This window comes from Phragmites australis, chromosome 10, assembly GCF_958298935.1.
Source record: "Phragmites australis chromosome 10, lpPhrAust1.1, whole genome shotgun sequence".
Taxonomy (NCBI): Eukaryota; Viridiplantae; Streptophyta; class Magnoliopsida; order Poales; family Poaceae; genus Phragmites; species Phragmites australis.
In genome coordinates this window covers 31564651-31587348 of record NC_084930.1, presented here as the reverse complement: position 1 = coordinate 31587348, position 22698 = coordinate 31564651, and the positions used below count along the sequence as shown (strand labels likewise).

Sequence of the window (22698 nt, the reverse complement as noted above, 5' to 3'; positions counted from 1 at the left end):
AGTTCCATCTTCTACAATTTCTTTCGTATTGTTGGCTTACTCAGTAATTGTTCTGTTATAGACACATTAAATATGCTTTTGGTAATCAGTTATATCTTTCACGGTTCCTACTCTGGTGTTATTTCCCTTTTGAACTTAGCTACAACTAATATGGTGCATTATCAGGAATATCCTGGTTTAATTTCTGATGATATCATCTACAATTGACAGTTATGGAAATGACACCATGTATTTTATCATGGTTTCAGTAGTTTATTTGATTTTGCACCATGCAACATCCTTTTTAATCTTTCCATCCTTCCCCTGTTTATTGTTTTTAAGTATATCTTCCAATACTAATTTGAGATGGGGTTTTGTAACAAGTTCTGGACTACATTTCTTGAAATTCTATTGATTGGCAGGATGGCCTACTTCGTGTGATACTAGATGTTCAGCTTTTTAATGTTTTGTTCGTGTGATACAGCCATGCCAAAGGCTGCATAGTTTGGGGTGAAGATGCAGGATGACATGAAGACCAGGAAGCAGAACAAGGATGACATACCAAAAGCTCACGAATGACCTCCACACGATAAACAAGATCCTTGTCAGGAAGAAGGGCGAGAAAGATGGAGCAAGCGATGATGGCCATTATGATGATGATTTGCCTAGCGCGAACAAACAATGTGGCTGATGTTGTAGCTCTTTTTTGTTTCTCCCGTAAAGTAGTGTATCGAAAGAGTTACAGTGTACTGAGAGAGTTATAGTGCAATGTTCTGACTTCAGTTGGTATGTCTCTGTTTGCTGACAATATTTTGCCTTCAAAATTGATGCTCCCTTCAAATCAGTACCATGTCTTGCTCCAAACAAGAACCATGTAAGATTGTTACCAAAATATTGAATGACACATAAATTGTAATATTGTTTTTTTACCAACAAGAACTATGTCTAAGAAGGAATACTGATGACATTGAAGCTTAAATCCTTTAGTACTGAATGACACATAAACCTATTACAAATGACATAACACATGAGTTCTTGCATCTCCATTAAAGAAAACACATGCAGAAAAGTTTAACAAACTTAGTTTTGTTTACAAGCTAAAAATTTTGAATGTGAGATTGCTTTCTATACAAAATTCATTGGAACCTACTCCTTAAATGTTGCATGATTTGGTACTTCATCAAAATGTAATTTTCTAACAGCGGACCATAATGTGGCATCTTGATGAAGTAAAAAAGTTGTATATCATCCTTCGATCAAAGGAGCAACCATGGTTGAAGAATCTCCATAAGTATTGGTTGAAAAGTTTGGTATGGTAATAGTAGCACTGGTGCTTGCATCAGATGATTCAAGTAAATGCAACTCTTTCTAATATTAAACCCAACCTTTTTGGTATAAGAATTGTACATTTCATATGCATGATACACAACTCATTCCATCATGAGGAACAAGTAAAGTTTGACCATGTATATCGTCCACCTGCAGTATAATGGGGAAAAATTAAATGATCTAACTACAATAAAAAATATATGTTAGACTTAACTTCGTTAGCTCTGGTTACCTTGTTTAGCGTTTCCTTAGGCCTCATGCCTTCGGGTATTTCTAAAATTGACATGGCTTGGCAATTCTACTAAAATAATGCAAATTAGTGTATGAATAACTATTGGCAAGAAAAGCTAGTGCAAAGGGAAGCAGCTGACATGAATATATAAGTTGACGTTTTTGTTTAGCCTTGAAAACGGATCAAAAGCATAAACATTCATCGAAGAAAGAGATAGTATACACACAAGTTGATCTCAGGCGGGACTCAAATTCAAGTGGCAGTGAGGTTATTGGCTGTCTTCTCCTGCTCCTGATGTTGCCAGTTCGTCCTCGTCGTTCACAGCGTCACTGGTGTTGACGCCGCATGCATCCTCAGCTGATGGTAGCCCGACAGGGCCAGCCTGCTGGGCAATCTCGTCGGTGTTGGGGATGGCCGGCTCGGCGATCTCGGTGGCGTTATGCTGCTCATCAGGGACGGCCTACTCAGCGATCTCAGCGGCATCAGACTGTTCGGCGAGGATGGTTGATGGCAGCGGCGGGGGCGGGGGCGGCGATCTCATCATGGTGCAGTCCAGGAGCGTGGCCGACGATCTCGTTTCACGGTTTCCTATTTTCTTTGATCGTTTCCTATTCTAGCTGGGGCGGCGGCGCTCGCACGGAGAGAAAATAGAGACAGACGGCTCGCACGGAGTAGCTCGCTAGGCTCACGGCTCGCGCACGGATGCGTCTTGCTCGGCTTCGTCCATTTGCTTTGAGATCATTTTTGTGGTCACATGGCGGACATCCCGACGAGGCTGCTGTTAGAATAAGTCTTGAGCGCTTAGCGTCGAGTTTTGGGTTCGTTTGTTTCATTTTTTTGGTTCAGAGCACGATCACGTCAACTGGTTGTGCGCGTTTGTAGCTCGAGGCATGCGCGTTCATGACGGAGCGGAGTCATAGTGGTTGACGCGGCATGCTGGGACGTGCGAACGGCATGCCGCGCCCGTCGGAAAGCCAGTGGCCACGACGATGTAGAGTCTGTAATCTCTTTTATATAGAAGCAATAGAGTTCAGAGAAAGGCTGCCGCATTGCAGCACACATTCGTGCGTTCTCTGCTTTCCAGCTCTGTTCGCGTGCGTGTGTCTTCCAGGAAGCTCACCGACGACGTACAGGCGTCATATCTCTGGCGATTTCTAACAAGTGGCATCAGAGCAGGTTGCAGGAGGAAGCTCGATCGCGGCAAGGTACCGCCATTGGAATCGAGACTGCGCAATCGACTACGCGCTCATGGCCGGCGACGGTAAAGGCGAGGGGAGCGGCGCCAAGGATGGCGTCGTGGTCCAGCGGGTGGTGCGTGAGGTGTCAGGCGGGACTAGCTACCCCGTTCTCACCAAAACGAACTACACCGAGTGGGCACTCCTCATGAGGGTCAAGCTCAGGGCCCAGGCGCTCTGGGCCGCCGTCAACACAGGAGGCGTGGATTCTCAGGAAGACATGATGGCGCTCGATGCTCTGTGCAGCGCCGTGCCGCCGGAGATGGTGTCCGCGATCGCCGACAAAGAAACGACGAAGGAAGCCTGGGATGCTATCAAGACCATGCGAGTTGGCGATGACCGCGTGAAGAAGTCGAGCGCCCAACAGCTGCGCAGGCAGTTCGAGGTAGCGGCGTTCAAGGACGGTGAGTCCGTTGAAGAGTTCGCTCTGCAACTGAGCGGCATGGTGGCCACTCTGGCGACTCTCGACGAGGTTGTGGAGGAGACCAAGGTAGTGGAGAAGCTGTTCTGCAGCGTGCCGCAGCGATTTCGTCAGATCGTCCTGGCAATTGAGACGCTGCTTGACGCGTCCAAGCTCACGCTGGCGGATGCGACAGGGAGGTTGAAGGCCGCCGAAGATGCGTTCGAGCCGCCACTGTCAATGGTGCAACACGATGGCAAGTTGTATTTGACAGAGGAGGAATGGGATGCGAGGAGAAAACGGCGCGAGGCCAAGAATCGTGATGGCAGCGGCGGCTCAAGCAAGAACTTCGCGCGTCGAGGAAGGGGGCGTTCGAATGGGCATGCACGAATGGGCCATGGCGGCGGATTGTCGTCGGGCGGGCCGCCAGTGGCCTCGGACCAGTGCCGGAGGTGTGGAAAACATGGGCATTGGGCCCGGGAGTGCAGGTCGAAGCCGAAGAAGGAGCAGGCCCATGTGGCCCACGAAGAGGAGGCTGCTTTACTGCTGCTGCGAGCGAGTGTCGGCAGAATCCCCATTTCGTCGCCGGTACAGGATTCCCCCGCGATCACACCGACGACCAGAGCGGCGAAATGTGAGGTCGTGCAGGAGCGGGCGGTGTCGTGCCTAGCCCCGAACCTCGACATCGGACCTGTGGAGGCGTCGGCGGGTTCCCCGCCCCAAATCCGGGAGGAGAAGGTCTTCGTGCAGCTTGGGAGAGCGGAGGAGAACCGCGATGCCAAGCGATGGATCCTCGACACTGGAGCGACGAACCACATGACGGGGTCGCGAGCCGCCTTTGTCGAGATGAACACCAAAGTCTGCGGAACGGTGCGGTTCGGCGACGAATCCGTCGCGCGGATCGAAGGATGCGGGACCGTGATGTTCGTCTGCAAGAACGGCGAGCACCGCTCCTTTGCCGGTGTCTACTACATCCCCCAGCTCACGACGAACATTGTGAGTGTGGGTCAACTCGACGAGGGAGGTTATCAGGTGCTGATTGATGGCGGAGTGATGACGATTCGTGAACTGGGAGGACGCCTGCCAAGGTGAAGCGTGCCCAGAACCGCCTGTATGTGCTCTCTGTTGAGCTCGCGCGGCCGGTGTGCTTGACGCTGCGAGGCAGTGAGGCGGCTTGGCGTTGGCACGCATGGCTGGGGCACCTAAACTTCCCGGCAATGAGGAGGTTGGCCCGTGAGGTTCTGGTACGCGGACTTCCTGAGTTCAGTCAAGTGGATCAACTTTGCGAAGCTTTTCTGGCAGGGAAGCAGAGGAGAACGTCGTTCCCAGATCAAGCTTAGTACCGCGCTGGGCGAGTGCTGGAATTGGTGCACGGAGACATTTGCGGCAAGATCACGCCAGTCACACCAAGCGAAAATCAATACTTTCTGCTCATGGTGGATGACAAGAGCAGGTTCATGTCAGTAGCTCTGTTGAAGATGAAGGATCAAGCCACTGAAGCAATCAAGCAGTTTCAGTTCACGGCCGAGGCGGAGACAGGACAGAAGATGGGCGTGCTACGGACTGACCGTGGCGGGGAGTTCAATTTAGCAGAGCTCCATGACTACTGTCTGGAACATGGCGTGCGGCGGCAAACAACAGCGCCATATTCCCCTCAGCAGAATGGAGTCGTGGAACGGCGGAATGCCACCGTGGTGGGCACTGCCCGGAGCATGATGAAAGCGAAAGGGCTCCCGAATTGGTTTTGGGGGGAGGCTGTGCTCACTGCTGTGTATGTGCTGAACCGGACGCCGACGAAGAGTGTGGAAGGTATGACACAATTTGAAGCTTGGTACGGCAAGAAGCCATCGGTTCATCATCTCCGTACATTTGGATGCATTGTTCATGTGAAGAACACGATGCCCCACTTGAAGAAGCTGGAGGACAGGGGTCGGCGCACGGTGTTCATCGGCTATGAACGAGGCTCCAAGGCGTTCTGAGCTTATGATCTGGTAACGCAGCGAGTTCACATCACCAGAGACGTGGTGTTTGATGAAGATGCTCAGTGGAATTGGGACGATGAAGATGAAGGCAAGGCTGATGCCAGTGACATGTTTACAGTGGAGTACATGGTGATCACCGGGGGGGAAGAACCACAAGAAGAACCTGCGGCGGCACCGACGTCACCACCACAGCCCGGGGAAGCTGGTGGCGCGGCGTCCACTCCAGTACACCTGGTCTCGCCACCGACGGAGTTGGGGGACCAGCTGGATGCCGACCACGACGATGACGCGCCCTTGCGGTTCCGAACCATGGAGAACATCCTCAGGGAGGTGACACTGCCGGGGCAGGCAATCCGCAATCTGGGCCACAGCGAGCTGCACGCAGTGAGCGCCGAGGAGCCGGCTACATTGGCGGATGCGGAACGTCAGCCGTGTTGGCACAAGGCGATGGAAGAAAAGCTGCAATCCATTGAAGAAAACCAGACCTGGTCGCTGGCTGAGCTCCCCAAAGGGCGGCGAGCGATCGGTTTGAAGTGGGTATTCAAAGTGAAGCGAGATGAACAGGGAAAAGTGGTGCGGCACAAGGCGAGATTGGTTGTAAAGGGGTATGCCCAACGCCATGGCATCGACTATGGTGAAGTCTTTGCGCCTGTGGCATGGCTAGAAGCAGTACAGCTGATCATGGCCATGGCGGCTCATCTGGGCTGGGAAGTACACCATATGGATGTCCAGTCAGCCTTCTTGAATGGAAATTTGCAGGAAGAAGTGTTTGTTGAACAACCTCCTGGCTTTGTGAGAGCTGGAAGGGAGCATCAAGTGTTTAAGCTACACAAGGCACTATATGGGCTACATCAAGCACCTCGAGCTTGGAATCAGAAGCTGGATGAGAGCTTGACTCTGCTGGGTTTTCTAAAGTGTCCTTCAGACCATGCTATATACTGTAGAGGAGATGGTGGTGAGCGCCTGGTACTGGGGGTTTATGTAGATGATCTTGTGATCACTAGCAGCAACAGAGAAGGGATCCAACAATTCAAGAAGGAGATGAATGAATTGTTCAAAATGAGTGATTTGGGGTTGCTACATTATTATCTTGGCATTGAGGTGGAACAGCAAGAAGATGGGTTTTTCCTCAGTCAGAGCAGCTATGCTAAGAAGATTTTGGAGAAGGCAGGGATGGCTGAATGCAATCCATGCAAGATACCAATGGAGCCCAGACTGAAACTCAGTAAGCAGAGCACCAGTCCTCTTGTGGATGCAACTTTCTATAGAAGTTTGATTGGCAGCCTCAGGTATTTAGTCAATACTCGCCCTGATCTTGCTTATTCAGTTGGGTATGTGAGTAGGTTCATGGAAGAGCCACACATGGATCATTTGCTAGCAGTGAAACACATTCTGAGATATATTGCTGGCACATGTGACTGGGGTCTGGTTTACCCAAGGAAGAAGGGAATACAACCAAGTTTGGAGGGGTATAGTGATAGTGACTTAGCAGGAGATATTGATGGCCGAAAGAGCACTACTGGTGTTATTTTCTTCCTTGGTGATAGTCCTATTAGTTGGCAATCTGCAAAACAGAGAGTGGTGGCTATGTCAAGTTGTGAAGCTGAATATATTGCTGCTGCAACTGCTGCTTGTCAGGTTGTGTGGTTGGCAAGGCTGCTAGCTGAAATCCTGAATTCAGAACTGAGCATGCCATTGCTAAGGGTGGACAACAAGTCTGCTATTTCCCTCATCAAGAATCCAGTGCTGAATGATCGCAGTCGACACATAGACACAAGGTTTCATTTGATCAGGGAGTATGCAGCACAAGGAAAAATCGAAGTGAAGTTCATCGGGACAGAAGAGCAACTTGGGGACAATCTCACGAAGTCTCTTTGCAGAGTGAAGTTCCAGGATCTTTGCGAGAAGATTGGACTTCAGTACTTGTCAAGTCAGTAGTGTTGCGCGTCAAGAATTAGGGGGAGAATTGTTAGAATAAGTCTTGAGCGCTTAGCGTCGAGTTTTGGGTTCGTTTGTTTCATTTTTCGGTTCAGAGCACGATCACATCAACTGGTTGTGCGCGTTTGTAGCTCGAGGCATGCTTGTTCATGCCGGAGCGGAGTCATAGCGGTTGACGCGGCATGCTGGGACGTGCGAACGGCGTGCCGCGCCCGTCGGAAAGCCAGTGGCCACGACGATGTAGAGTCTGTAATCTCTTTTATATAGAAGCAATAGAGTTCAGAGAAAGGCTGCCGCATTGCAGCACACATTCGTGCGTTCTCTGCTTTCCAGCTCTGTTCGCGTACGTGTGTCTTCCAGGAAGCTCGCCGACGACGTACAGGCGTCGTATCTCTGGCGATTTCTAACAGCTGCAGGGGAGGTTCTGCAGCACCGCTCCATTGAATTTTGTTTTTCCCGCCGCGCAGGGATATGTTTGTGCGTTTCACTGTGCGATTCGACTTGGGTCCTGTTGGTGCTCGGTTGTCTCGGGACCATCTTGAAATCCCAGGATGTTAAGCCAGTTTGGGTCTCAGCCCGTTGGCGGCGGAGTAGGCTCTACTGTGTGGTTCTAGTTTTGTTAGTAAGATCTGGATCCTTTGACGTTTATGTTACGGTTAGAGATAGTAACAATCTATTTCTGTCGGGTTTTGCTGGAACGAACCAGAACTCGAAACCCGACTTGCCAAATCCGATCCGGATCCGAAATCAATATCGGGCGCAAAACCACTCCGACCCCGGCCCCGACGGGGACACGAAACCCGACAGTGGGAGAGCGGCGCGGGTGAGCGGGGTGGGCGGGGCGCAGCGGGCGCGGGTGCTGGGTGGGCAGGGTTTCAGTTGACACCCGCGGGTAAAAAAAAAAACAGACCCGAACTCGATCCGACCCAATTTGATAGTTTCGTGAGGCTATTTTTCCATCCGAACCCGCCCCCGTCGAGTCTGAAACCCACGGAGACCCGACCTAACGGGGAAAATTACCATCCCTAGTTACGATAATTCCATCGCTGATATGTGAGCTAGTTTTACACGTCAGCGACACTATATCAGGATATCCTCGTACTTATTAGCAAGCTGTGTCCTGGGCGTGGTGACGAGATGATGACCGCATCGGCCTTGTCACTGGTGTGCAAGACGAAATCTGCCTCCGCGTTGCGCGTTCCAAAGTTCCAAGGTCCAAGCCTCTCAAGTCCAGGAGTTGGTGCGAGTGCGGGTCGGGCCGGCCGGTCAGTCGTGCCGCCTATGCGTAAGACGATCCTTCGCCTCTGCGAGTGTGACGTGACCGGCTGAAGAATGGGCGGGGTTGCAGCACAATATTCGAACCGAGAGTTGCGGACCCACGGAGCCAGTGCCACCAACAAACTGTGATACCGAAGTAGTATACCACTATATATTCGAGAGAGAAAAATACTGAATAATATACCACAGCAGATTGGTCAAATTTTAGTTGCACGTATGCCTTTCAGTTTCCTAGACGTTCCGGTTCCTTTTTTACTCCCTGGTCAGCTCAGAGTATCGAGTCCATATATGCATGCATGCCACACAATTCTTTTGAGAATGTCACATATTCTAGCTACCATGTGGTTTCACTGCTATAAAAACGTTAATTCCAGTTAGTTTTTAAATAAACTAGCACGAAACTGTAAAAATGTTTTTATAGCCGGTTATTGATCTAGGAGCGACTCAAAAATATCACAGCCGGTTTTTTTTGCATATTTCAGTCGGTTTGTAAAATGGACAGACTAGAAAAATGTACCGGCTCATCATAGTCAGTTTGTAAAATTGGTTGAATGGAAAAATATTTGGTTGGTCGGCCTTTTTCTTTTAGGCCGGCACATCTCTCACCGAACTAGGTTAAAATCTAGCCGGCTCTCCCATAGGTTCGGAACGAGATCCTTTGACATAACATCACCTCGTGATGTCGCTATTATGTGAGGCACATTCTTAGTCGGCTTTTAGCTTCTTGGCTATCTCAGACGGGTAGAGCTTATAACTGACTAGGATAAAAATATCTAAGTCGGTTTTTGATACCGTTAGGATCACATTTTTGGAATTGAGTGGGATCATATTTTTTTAGTAGTGAACAAATTTCAACTATGTTTCATTTTTAGAAAAAAAAATCTAGTAAAATTTCAATACTATGAAAATATTTTTCGAGATAAATTTATCCATATAATTTTTCTTTTTTCAATGTAAATATTCCAAAGGTATTGATAGCCAAATTCTCGAAATTTTGACATGTGTTTGTGACCCAAATTGAACATAGGAAGGCAAATCCCGTCAAAACTCTCGATCTCCAAGTCCTAATCCTTCGTCCATTCACTAATCTTACTATACACGCGCGGCATAATCAAAGATTCTCCACCGACATTATTCCAAAACTAATTTTTACTCTTCCCACGGCGAGTCTTATGCAAACTGTCTTAACGATTTTCAGATACGAATCATATAAAAAGCCATATGTATAAATATTATTTTCGCACCTAGTTCCTACGTGAATCGCATATGATAATCGTATTATTATAGTAGACAGATCACATAAGAAACTGTATGCGGTAATAGTTAATTTTAGAAATGGTTCTTTTGTGAACTGCTTATAGAAATAGATGATTAATTTTATAGGTAGTTTACATATGTAACCGTCTCTAAAAATAGATTATTATCTTAAAAATTTTATAATTTTTTTATACGAATTCAGATGGGAATAAATTTTATATAAAAATTATAGCACTCAACGAGATCTACAACTTTGTAGTTAATTTTTTCTCATTTGAAATCATTTTAGATACCCAAATAATTATTTGAAGTTTCAAATAGAAGATATCAAAAGGAATGCATATGTTATTATGATCAGTAGTAGTTCTGTGGTGTGATGGTGAGTAGGATTCGCACGATTTGAGAGGTTTCGAGTTCGAGTGACAAGAGTCACCGTGGGGTGCCTATCAATCCAAAAAAATATTTTTTATTAAAAAATATCGATTCGATGACCGATTATCACATACGGTCCGTTTAAGAAACCACCTGTGAAAATCGGTTTTCATATAAGTTATGTTTTTGTGTTTGTAGAAATTGTCCATTTATTTAGACCTTTGATCATAGATAGGTATGCTAAACAACTATAAAAATAGATTATTATTTATTTTAAAAAATAGTTTTTATAGTAGTACGCCAAATTCAAATTCTGAGAACTCGTAAGTGCAAACTGATGATGTATCGTATCACACAAAGAAGCATCTGATTTGCTATAATTTCGATGTCTGACCGCATCTCATCTCGTAGTCAAGTAAAATGTTCGATACCAGTTCCCAGTCTCCGTTTCTCCAATGCAGCCAACCGAGTCAGGAGTTTCACGCGCGCAAAAGTGGCGCGCACTTCCACCATACGAACAAGGCACCAACCATGTATGTTTCGTTCCGACCGGGATCCCCTAACTTCACCGTTAGTCATCGTGATTCCAAGGTCAGGAGATCCTGATCCCGAAACACGCTTCCTGGGCCCTGGCTTCTATATAAGCCATGCAAAACGCTCGCAAAAACACCACAAGTCCACAGCACAGCCGAAAACACACAGCCCGTGAACTCGCCAGGAGCCCCGGAAGCTAGCACGCACAGCGCAATCCACTCGCGAGGAAGCGCGCTCGTACGCACAGCGCAAACCCACCGAACCTAAAAGGCGCGACGTGCCGATGGCCACGGTGGAGTTGTTGACGTCGGAGGTGGTCGTCCCGGCCGAGGAGACGCCGGCCGGCGCCGTCTGGATGTCCAACCTCGACCTGGCCGCGCGCCGCGGGTACACGCCCACGGTGTACTTCTACCGGGCGGACGGCAAGCCGGGATTCTTCGCGGGCGACGCCCTGAAGGACAGTCTCGCGAGGGCGCTCGTGGCGTTCTACCCGCTCGCGGGCCGCCTCGGGCTCGACGACACCGGGCGCGTCCAGATCGACTGCACCGGCGAGGGCGCGGTCTTCGTGACCGCGCGGTCGGACTACGTGCTCGACAACCTGATGAACGAGTTCGTGCCATGTAACGAGATGCGGGACCTATTCGTGCCCGCTACGCCGGCGCCGAACCCGCCGTGCGCCCTGCTGTTCGTGCAGGTCACGTACCTGCGGTGCGGCGGCGTCGTGCTCGGCCTGGCCGTGCACCACTCGGTCGTTGATGCGAGGAGCGCGGCGCACTTCGTCGAGACCTGGGCGAGCATCGCCCGTGGCTCCACCGGGGACGCGCCCGTGCTGCCCTGCTTCGACCACAAGCTTCTCAGCGCGCGCCCGACGCGCGCAGTGCTCTACGACCACCCGGAGTACAAGCCCGACCCGACTCCGGTGCACCCGGTCACCGCCTCCACCTACGAGAGCGCCATCATCACGCTAACAAAAGCACAGGTTATTGCGCTCAAGGCGCGGTGCGCGGGGGCGTCCACGTTCCGCGCCGTGGTCGCGCTCGTGTGGCAGTGCGCGTGCCGCGCACGGTCGCTGCCCCCGGACGCAGAGACGCGGCTCCACTCCATGATCGACATGCGCGCGCGCCTTGCCCCGCCTCTCCCCTCGGGCTACTTCGGCAACGCGGTGATCCGCACGTCGGCGCTGGCCACGGTCGGGGAGGTGGTGGCCAACCCCGTCGACTACGCCGCTCGGCGCTTGCTCGCGGCGACGAGCCAGGGCGACGACTACGCGCGGTCGCTGGTGGACTACCTGGAGGACGTGGACGCCATGAACCTGCCGAGGAGCGGCATCTCGCGTGCGCACCTCCGCGCCATCAGCTGGATGGGCATGTCGCTGCACGACTCCGACTTCGGGTGGGGCGTGCCGGTGTTCATGGGGCCAGCGCTCATGTACTACAGCGGCTTCGTGTACGTGATGCAAGCCCCAGGGAAGGACGGCGCCGTCGCGCTCGCGCTGTCACTGGAGCCAGAGACTATGCCGGAGTTCAGGAAGGTGTTCACCGAGGAGCTGGCGCGTCTCGAGCTGTAGTCGATAACACGTCCATGCACGTGTTTGTAATTAAGCTCGTAATTGCCGAGAGCGGTTGGTTGGGAGGTGCGGGTGTGTCCTTGTCGACGGCTGTGTTGTTATCATAGGTACATGCCACGTCATTACATTAGGCATGAATCAAATTAACACGTGAATTTGTTACAAAGATGTTCACCCTGTGATATCACTGTATTCGGCATCAATCAATCACCAGAAGCTCAGAACTTTGTGTTAAGAATTAAGATCAATTAGCATAACTGCAAATTCCAGTTATTTGATTATGTCTGTTGGGGAAGGGTGTCTCCCAACGGCACCCGTTCATCGTGCATGTAAACACCACTAATCAATGAAACAATCTATTGATTCACTCTGCTCTCTCTCCAATCCCTTTCTACTCACACTTTGCATATTGCATGACCAATACCTAGAACTTAGAATATTTTCCAACGGTCCAAAAGCTGCCCGACCAAACCTCACCAATCCCCACTGCCCGATCTAAAACTCAAATAAATGAACTAGAGATTTACTCTAACCTATATGAGTTAAGAAAGAAATGTTGTATATAGTGCGAACATATGAGCATATAAATCAATATTTCATAGATAAAAGAACTAGAGTACATCAACATAACTCCATTACACATGATAACACAAAATAGTGATTGCAATATAACAGATAAGAAAGCACTATTCATGTGTACTTAAGCAATTGAAACTGAACAGGGAGGATTGGAAAGAAATAAAACAGTGTTCTCAGATTGTTTTGCAACAATTGGCTCCAGGACTTATAAAATCCTACTCCCTAAATATTGCAAAATGCATATCATAAATTGAGTTATGTCTAAGTCTCAACTAGCTTCAGAGCCTATATATAAAGTCTAGACAAAAGACAGAGATAGACAGTGCTGTTGTTCTTTTCAAAAATCAACCACTTAATAGTGAAACAATTAGATCATATCATCTACAGAACAGTACCACATTCATCAATATACTGAACAAACATATCAGAGAGACCATGGACCAGCTATAGCAATGAAATTGATCTGAACAAACAGCAGCACTGAGCTAGGAATTCATATACAGGTCTGAAGCTACCTTACTTAGACTACACCACAATTTCAATGCATATAATCATCATAGAACTGTAATTCCAAGCCACTGATCAGATCAAACAAGAAGCAAAATTACTCACAGTGAGATGCAATTAAAAGCATGAACGACAGAGGCTAGGCACGGCTCAATGGCCGCTGTCCCAGAAAATCTATCACCCTCCGTTGCCGGCAGTGAGAGGAGATCGGAGATACAAAACCCTATCACACTGCGACGGCATGTGTGGGCGAACCTCGGCTATGCAACTCCGAATACCACCACCTTTCACTTTCCGGCTCCAAACCGCACCGGCCACAGCCCGACAAAACCTCGAGCTCGAACCCACCAGTGCACAGCCAAGAAGAAACAAGAAATATGGAAGGGAAAATCAAAAGGTGTGAGTCAATCTCCTGTATTTCTTGCCAATTAGAGAGAAGGAGATAGATATAGGGGATGAGCTGAACACGAACGTCACAGGGACGAATCCCCCTCCAAATCGTTTGTGCTCACCTCCACCCGATCGATCTCTTTCGGATCCGGCGGCCAACGGCAGCTCGGCCACGCCCCTGGACCCACGACGCCCGCAGGACCCGGAGCAGGTGGTTGCCGCCGCCGCCTCCCATCACCAGCACAGTCCCCTCCTTATCTCTTCTCCCCTTTCTTTTCTTTTTCTTTTTCCTTCGCCCATAACCCTAGCAGCCAGCGTTCTGACAGAGAGGGCCAGTGGGCCTGGGCCAAGAGGAGAAGAAGGCTGGGCCAAGCTGCAAGAATCGAGACCCAAACGAGATTTCTCACACATTAAAATTTTCATAATAAACAACAAGAAATAAACCAAATAGTGACTTAAAACTATAAGTTAGGTACTCATTTACATCACTGGTGTGCGGGCATACATAGTCAATGTCGCTTCGACATCTTTTGCGTGACACTTGTGTATGAACGAAGCGTTCAAAGTCAAAGATGTCGTTGTGATGTCAGTGTCATGGATTGATCGATGATGTGTTAGTTTCCCAGGATGGCAACTGCTTAGACGGCTCATGATGCATGTGATCAGAGTTTTAGATCCCATGACACGGAAAGCTCGCTGAGGAGACGTCAACGTGTTTAATTACAAACTCGTTCAACAAAGCCAAGCTTGGGCCTCAATCATACGCGAAAGTCTAAACAAAGAATATGTGATCCCTGGCACCCACACGAACAATGCTCATCCGAAGGAACCGTCTTGTTTACTGTTTCAAGAATCTTGTTGCCCACGTGTGGAGCAAACGTGTGCCCACGCAAAAATTGTGAGTACCTTACTACTATCTGTGGTTGAAAAATAGATATCGTGTTCGAATGCGTGTGTTTAAACTTCTAAAGTCGGGCCATACTATGCATCAAGTATTTATATTATACGCTGCATGTCAATGATACTAGCAAACGTATCATGAAAAACACTTCCACATGAATATATTTTTGAACCATGGTTCCACATAAGTGTAACTTTATTAATTTTTTGATATGTATTCTTAGAGAAGAAATAGTAATCATAAAAAATACTGATCGAAAACTTTAGTAGGTGTGATGCTGTTGGTGCCAGTTTTGTTGACCAATCTATGCCGGCAAGGAGTCAGCCGATGTTCCTCCACCATCTCTTGCGTGTGCCGGAGCACGTCAGTCGTGGCACTGGGTTTCTTTTAATGTAATTTTGTTTTTTTTCTTTCTCAAGGACATCTTTGTAAAGGGTATGCACTCTCGATTTTTAATCTTAATCCAACCCCATTGGTAAAAAAAAAGGTAAATCAGATAAGAGGTGGTAACAGAGAATCAACACGAGGCCTCTATTAATACCTTGATCAACTCGGCATGCATGGCAGGTCACCAGATAACTCTTCTACATGATCGTCTCTAAACGTGGCCGCTCGAACGCCAAGCATGTACCGAGCACCAACTCATTGACGGTAGGAATGAGATTGTCTATTAGAGAAGGTGAATATATGCTTTAATAATTTTTTTCTGAAATCGATGAATTTTTATTTTATTTATACCACTCAATACATCTTAAAACTCAAACGGAAGTAAAAATCGAGAGAAATTTTATCAAAAAAACATCGAGTAACACAATTCCAAGAATGTTATACGAACCATATGTTACATTTAAGTTCAATTCATATGTCTTAGCACTCGAAAGATCACAACTAGTAAAGAAACAAAAAAGATAAAGACCGAGCAACGAAACTCTCCAAATTTATTGTCTAGAAGCAAGAGAGTTCAAGATCCTATCACATAAATGTGTATATACGAATTTTATACCTACAATAACAAGAAGAATGATCTCACAAAGTGTTGAAATTTCAGCTCAAAAATGAAAACAAAAATCAAAAGTAAAAACTGACACACAAGGCAAGAGAGTAAAACTAGAAGAATGAGAATTCAAACATATGAAATAAAATAAAGTTCATTAATCAAAGAGCTCAACCCTTTTTAGGGGGATTACAAATATTTTACTCTCAAAACTCTCACCTATTACATAGGCTACGCGCACATCCTCCTCTCCATTAAAATCTTAACACAATGCTCTCATATAGGTGGTATAAGGGCTTAAAATGACTAGTTCCCCCTCTCACATAGCCTTACCACTGTATTTATAAATTTAAAAAATTTGATCTATAAGTTTTCTAACTTTTTTTTTTCCAAAATAGCCATCTATTGTAATACATTTCTACCTATCACCAAGGATATTTTAATCTATTTCCTTCTCTATTCATCAGATGGCCGTGACACCTTTACGACTTAGCTTCTCCTTGACGCAAGCTTCGCGATGGTGCCATATACTCCTCTAGTCCTCCCACGATTTTGAAGTCAAACCAAGAAACCCCAGCACGCTTCTCAAAGCATGACTAACTGCCACTTGCTTCCACCTAAAGCAAGCGCTCCGATGATGACGCGTGTCATTCGTTTTGCGATCTTGACCGCCGGCAAGTCTCTCGCTCCTGATCCATCGGACCACTTTATCACTTACACCGGCATCTCCTTCACTTGACTTTGTCAATATGCCATCTTCATCCTTCGTTTCATACTTTGCTTGAGCTTCATGTGTACAGTTAGGATCATCCTTGACTCCACCAGGCTTTCCTTGGTTGTCCAGTACCAATCAACCGCTTAGCTCCGATCATTCGCGTCGACCGTCAAGTTGCATCCGTCACCTACACACTAAGAAACAAGCAAACATATTTCTTCACACTCTAAAATATCTCTAGGTTAGCATAAAATCAGAAACTTTAACTCAGAACACATCCTGTTGAAAACCTGAACACCGGATATTCCAGTGTGTTCTTCTCCTAAACACTGGATCATCCGATGAGTGTAACATTATCTGTTCTAGGAAAACTTTGTTCTTTACAAGAAAAGATCTGGTGAAAGCTTCCAATGATCTCATATCCATCACCGGATAATCTGGTGTGTGCCAATCCACTGAACCACACTTCTGCAACCTCTCTGTAATAAAAGGTTCGGCGCATTTTCCAGTGTTCACAATCTCACACCGGACTATCCGATGTACATAATCAAACTTGACGCTAAAATCTCCTCTCTACAGAAAATACTCCAGTGCTCTCAAAGTACATCACCGGATCATCCGATGTTTGCCTTTATTTCTGCTTTAGCACTAAAAATGCTTCAGTGTGTTCTTCTCATGTGTAGCCACCACACTCACTGGACCTTCCGGTGCATTGATCTCCAATTTTACCCGAAAAATTATTCTCTACAAGAAATAGTCCGACGAGTATATACTGCTCACACCGAAACTTCCGGTGAACACCGAAACATCCGATGTTCATAGCAGAACTTTCGATGTGTGTAATTTTTCCACGTACAGAGAAAAATTAACCAATTCCAAACACCGCCAACTCGAGTTGGATATGAAAAAACAAGCATCCACAAATACATGCTAATCAAGTTTAAAATATATCAACTGTTATCAAAACTTTATCACATGAAAACCAAAACACTTCTTCACTGATTTCTCATTGATCATTTCCTTCCTGTCGACCCCACCGGTCCTGTTTGTGACACTTCCCTGCCCTGCACGTCCCCTTCATTCCACGACTTTTAGCGCGCAATTTGAACTCGGTGTTGAAGGGAGCTGACAGTGTCCTGGAGTTGAAAAAGACCCGTTCTGGTCCATCAATTCCAGTTTGTTCTGGCACATTTTTGCCAATGTGCACTACTTGCTCCCCTGAATATGCTCTGCTCTATCTACATCTACATGAAGCTGTGGCGGACACAACAAAGTCATGGAAGGAGGCTGGTCCACTTTCTCCTCCACCTCATCCTTTTCTTTTTCTCCTTCTTCTCTTTATAAAAATATAGAGGGTTTGAAGGAGAAAGGCTACAGAGGAGTAATAACCGTTAGGGGTAGGAGGGGCAAGACCCCTATCAACTCTGAAGATCTACAGCTGACATGAAGATCTCAGCTGTAGCTCGGTTGGCAATGACGGAGGGAGCACGGAGCTTCCATCCCGAGTCAGCCGTGTTCGAGCGCTGCACTCGCACGATATACACGGGATTTTTTATTTTATTTTCGGCGATGAAGACCGTGTAAATGGATCCTACCGTTAAAAAAAAAGTAGAATAGAGCTGTGGACTTTGAACTAGTGAAACACTTTTTATAAATGATAGTTACGACAGTGATGCCACCGCTGAATTTATTGGGTTACTGCAAATAAATTACCGGAACACTGACCTTCAATTAAGTAGTGGAATTCGGTTTTAGATTGGTGTACCACTGAAGATAATTTGCCGGAACACTGGCCGTGAACAAGTGGAAAACCTACTTTTGACAAGAGGATCATTGACAATAAACTACTGGAACATTAGTTAATTGGAACACCGGCTTTGAAGTAGCAATGAAGACCGTGTAAATGGATCCTACCGTAAAAAAAAAGTAGAATGGAGCTGTGGACTTTGAACTAGTGAAACACTTTTTATAAATGATAGTTACGACAGTGATGCCACCGCTGAATTTATTGGGTTACTGCAAATAAATTACCGGAACACTGACCTTCAATTAAGTAGTGGAATTCGGCTTTAGATTGGTGTACCATTGAAGATAATTTGCCGGAACACTGGCCGTGAACAAGTGGAAAACCTACTTTTGACAAGAGGATCATTGACAATAAACTACTGGAACATTAGTTAATTGGAACACCGGCTTTGAAGTAGCGAATCATTTCTAGGAAGAATATTGCCTTTGAACTAAATTCTGAAAATTACTAAAGTAACCCTCTCTTCCAAATTTGTACTAAGACGTTTGGAAGAGAGGGCTGGTTTAGGATTTTTCAGAATTTAGTTTAAATTTGTACTAAATTCTAGAGATTTAGATCATAATACCATATTTCCAGACAGGCCCTAATCAACATATTATTTTTAATAAAACAGTTGTAGCGGTACGAACCTGGTTTCCTGAAACACACTACAGGAAGCAAATGAAAGCATGGAGAAAAATGGAACTAAAACGAACAATATTTCAGGAACAAAAGGGGTCTGAGCCGCACGGAGCAAGAGAAAAAAGAGCACACGTGTACGTGTGGGTATATGGATGAAAATAAAAATGGTAATTCTTGATATTTTGAAGATTTTTTTTGAATTTTTCTGATCATAACAGTCAGAAATGTTATATTGAAAAAACTAAAACAAAAAAAACTATATAAAAATAATAACGGAAATGATTTAGCTATTTTCCGATCGTTTTCGAGTTCTTCTATTTTCAGCTAGAAATTACCGTATGGAATTCCCGTGGCTCAACTCGGGCACGGCCCATCAACAGGCCTCCCAGGCTCCCACCCTCCTAGCCCAGCCTCCTGTTGTCTATTCACCTAGTCGCCTGTGGTAGGCTGAAGATTGAAATCCTAAAAGCAATTACCCAATAGCTATTACTTAGCCTACATGATGCAACACAAGAAACTACGACTGAATTGCTTGCTTGGTATTTTTTTAGTAGTGCAGAAATAAGGTATCATAAGTCAGAGCTAGCGCTCAGAGCTACGGTTAGGTGCTTTCAGGTTTGAGTTATTGATTCACGATCGATACCGGTATGTTTCTGTTTTGACAATATCCTTTCTAGTTTTATCGTATTATCGATGTTGTATTCGTTTTCATCATTATTATTATTAACTTCGTTCTAAAGAGAAAATATAAAATTAAGAGTGGTTTAGGCCGTTTTCATCCCTAAGTGGGTAGCACTCCCAGCGCCACCAGGCAGTCCATCTCAAGCCCAAAATTTTGCCACAGCACTGCCGCCCAGCCGACACCTCTCATTCAAGCACAGCCTGAAAGATTTCATCAGTAGATCAAGGCTTTTCCACCTCCATCAGGTTCTACTTAATTTCTAGCAAGGCCCATCCAAACAAGGCTCTAAAGATTTAATGGAGGCAGAGGTGTTCTTGGAGAGTGGAGACCTTTTAATCCTTCTACGGCTTGTTTGGATGGAGATCCTCAACTCTCGGAAGGGAAAAATGAGCTATTTCCTTGATAATCCATGGGGATTGGGTCCAGACATCGCCTCACATAAAGACAATATGATACTTTTTTTCCTATGAGAGCTATTTTTTTTATTTACTAGTTCGATACACATACTTTATAGGTAGTAATGTGAGAGCCTGCGCTGCCAGCGAGCGGTATCACGTGGGAAGCGGGTCCACACGGGAGTGCGGGAGTGTGCACGAGAGCGAGGGCGCGGGAGCGTGCGACGCGGGCTACCTGAAATGCTGGGGCGAGCGGGATTTTCAGAAACAGAACATCGGACGAGTGGAACAAAAACTTATAGACGTTTTTTAAATAGTACAGATAGAAAGATAAAACAAAGTACAAGTAACCAAAACAAAACCGAACACTGTACAGAGAAGGAAAAGAGGTAAAGCTAAGAGACTGTCACCCCGACAACTAGCTAGAGACACGGAACGAGCATGACTGAGTTCCAGAAGTCGAGTTTGTTCTCAAAGATACGCCAGTCACGCTTCTTCCAAATATGCCCAACACACACACTAAGTTTAGTTTTATCGACAATTGGTGATATAAAAAAAACTATTGATAATGTTTAAGGCTTCAAGCTAAGCACAGATTCCTAAGTCACACATATCCTGATACTTAAGACTTGTACATGACATATGACTATGTCCAAGGGTAAATAATACTATAGACAAGTCAGCCAAAGATTTAGTCGCCAACCACAAGACTTAGGCAAAATGATGGGAAGAACTGTGGTGCAAGCAAACAAGACTCGGATGTTTAGATAGGTTCAGACCCTTAATCAGGAGATCGAATAGTTGCCTGTACTTAACCCCGTTGATGTTGAGTGACATCCGGTGACTCTCGAGTGGTATCTCATTTAACACCTTACCCCACATACATAGATTCAGGACAGATCGTATGTTATCCTCAGCAGCAATTGTCACTTCTAGCAAATGAGCAAGTGAGTTGGTCCCAAATTCAGCAATGGAGACTAAAAGTGATCTCCATCTTCCTCAGAAACCTTGGGATTGTGGGGACCAGATTAAAGGCGGTATCCTATTCTCATCAAATACGTTATACACTATTTGATTTCAAATTTCCTATTTTGAATTAAAAAATGGCAATTAGGAGTGGTAGTCATAAATCAATATGGATATTTGGTTATTGCCACGGATGTCTCTTGTTGGTCACTGCAACATCATGCGTAGCTTTGCATCCAAGACTTCACCGAGAAAGAGGTAAAAGAAAATTACTGTAGAACTAGACAATCACATTCACATGTAGTACACGCCATGGAGGCAAACTGCAATCCACAGTTCCACACAAACGTCTATAACCACGTTGCACGCATGCAACTCTATACGTAGGCCGTAGCGGCTAACTGCTACGTCTCGAGTGATGGAACTACACCACCTCCAGGCTCGCCAGATCCTCGGCGAACACCTTCCTGAACTCCGGCATGCTCTCCGGCTCCAGCGACAGCACGAGCTCGAGGGCGCCGTCCTTCCCCGGCGCGTTCATCACATACACGAAGCCGCTGTAGTACATGAGAGCCGGCCCCATGAACGCCGGCGCGCCCCACCCGAAGTCGGCCTTGTACAAAGACATGCCCATCCAGCTGATGGCGCGGAGGTGCGCCCGCGAGATGCCGCTCCTCGGCAGGTTCATGGCGTCCACTCCCTCCAGGTAGTCCACCAGCGACCGAGCGTAGTCGTCTCCCTGACTCGTCACCGCGAGCGCGCGGCGCGCGGCGTAGCCGACGGGGCTGGACACCACCTCCCCGACCGTGGCGGAGGCCGACGTGCGGATCACCGCGTTGCCGAAGTACCCCGGCGGGAGCGGCGGGTCCAGGCGCGCGCGCATGTCGATCATGGAGTAGAGCCGCGTCTCCGCCTCGGGAGGCAGAGCCCGCGCGCGGCACACGCACTGCCACACGAGCGCGACCACGGCACGGAACGTGGATGCCCCCGCGCACCGCGCCTTGAGCGCGCTCACCTGGCCCTTGGTCATGGTGACGATGGCGCTCGCGTACGTGGACGCGACGACGGCGTCCACCGGCTCCGGCTCAGGCTTGTACTCCGGGTGGTCGTACAGTACTGTGCGTGTCGGCCGCGCGGCGAGCAGCTTGTGGTCGAAGCAGGGCGGCACGGACGCGTTCAGGGTGGCCCCGCGGGCGATGCTGGCCCACGTCTCGAAGAAATGCGCCGCGCCCCGCGCGTCGCACACCGAGTGATGCATCGCCTGGCCAAGCACCACGCCGCCGCACCGCAGGTACGTGACCTGCACGAACAGCAACGCGCACGGCGGGTTCGGAGCCGGCGTCGGTGGCACGAACAGGTCGCGCATCTCGTTGCAGGGCACGAACTCGTTCATCAGGTCGTCGAGCACGTAGTCCGACCGCGCGGTCACGAAGACCGCGCCCTCGCCGGTGCAGTCGACCTGGACGCGCCCGGTGCTGTCCATCCCAAGGCGGCCGGCGAGCGGGTAGAACGCCACCAGCGCCCTGGCGAGGCTGTCCTTGACGGCGTCGGCCGCGAAGAATCCCGGCTCACCGTTGGGCCTGTAGAAGTAAACCGTGGGCGTGTACCCGCGGCGTGCGGCGAGGTCCAGGTTGGACAGCCAGAGGCCTCCCGCCGGCGTACCCTCGGCCGGCACGACCACCTCCGACGTCAGCACCTCCACCGTCGCCATTGCCGCCTCACAAGCTAGCTCACTCGTGGTGATGAGCAGCTGGTGATGGTTTCTTGCGAGTATTTCGTCGGTTTAAATAGAGGCGCGTGAGACCGTGAGGACTGAGGGCACGGTTGGTGGCGGCAGGCTCCGCTGTCCAGTGTTGACATCGTCGTCTGCAGGCGTGTCACATAGCTGACTGGTTAGAAGGCAGTGAATGCACTGAAGACACTGGGAGACTGAAAATGATTAGACGATTCAACCAGATCACGGGGCCGGCCTTTTTGTTAATCTGTTTGATTGGTAAGCTGCGGACTCGTCTTCGTATACAGCTACAGCGACGGTGAG

At 47.7% G+C, this 22698-nt stretch overlaps 3 protein-coding genes across 3 annotated transcripts; 2 read left to right on the top strand and 1 right to left on the bottom strand.

The window, feature by feature from the left end:
• The first annotated feature begins 2788 nt into the window (after nt 1–2788).
• On the top strand, nt 2789–4267 carry LOC133930247 (uncharacterized). The gene has a single exon (XM_062376899.1). It carries the CDS (start codon nt 2789–2791, stop codon nt 4265–4267), a length of 1479 nt encoding a protein of 492 aa, XP_062232883.1.
• Nucleotides 4268–10612: 6345 nt separating this feature from the next.
• LOC133930730 (hydroxycinnamoyltransferase 4-like) lies at nt 10613–12470 on the top strand. Its single transcript, XM_062377451.1, has one exon. It carries the CDS (start codon nt 10820–10822, stop codon nt 12101–12103), a length of 1284 nt encoding a protein of 427 aa, XP_062233435.1. The 5' UTR covers nt 10613–10819; the 3' UTR covers nt 12104–12470.
• An 8341-nt stretch (nt 12471–20811) lies between these two features.
• Nucleotides 20812–22440, bottom strand: LOC133930729 (hydroxycinnamoyltransferase 4-like). The gene has a single exon (XM_062377450.1). The coding sequence runs from the start codon at nt 22369–22371 to the stop codon at nt 21085–21087; it is 1287 nt and encodes a 428-aa protein (XP_062233434.1). The 5' UTR covers nt 22372–22440; the 3' UTR covers nt 20812–21084.
• Nucleotides 22441–22698: the final 258 nt, after the last annotated feature.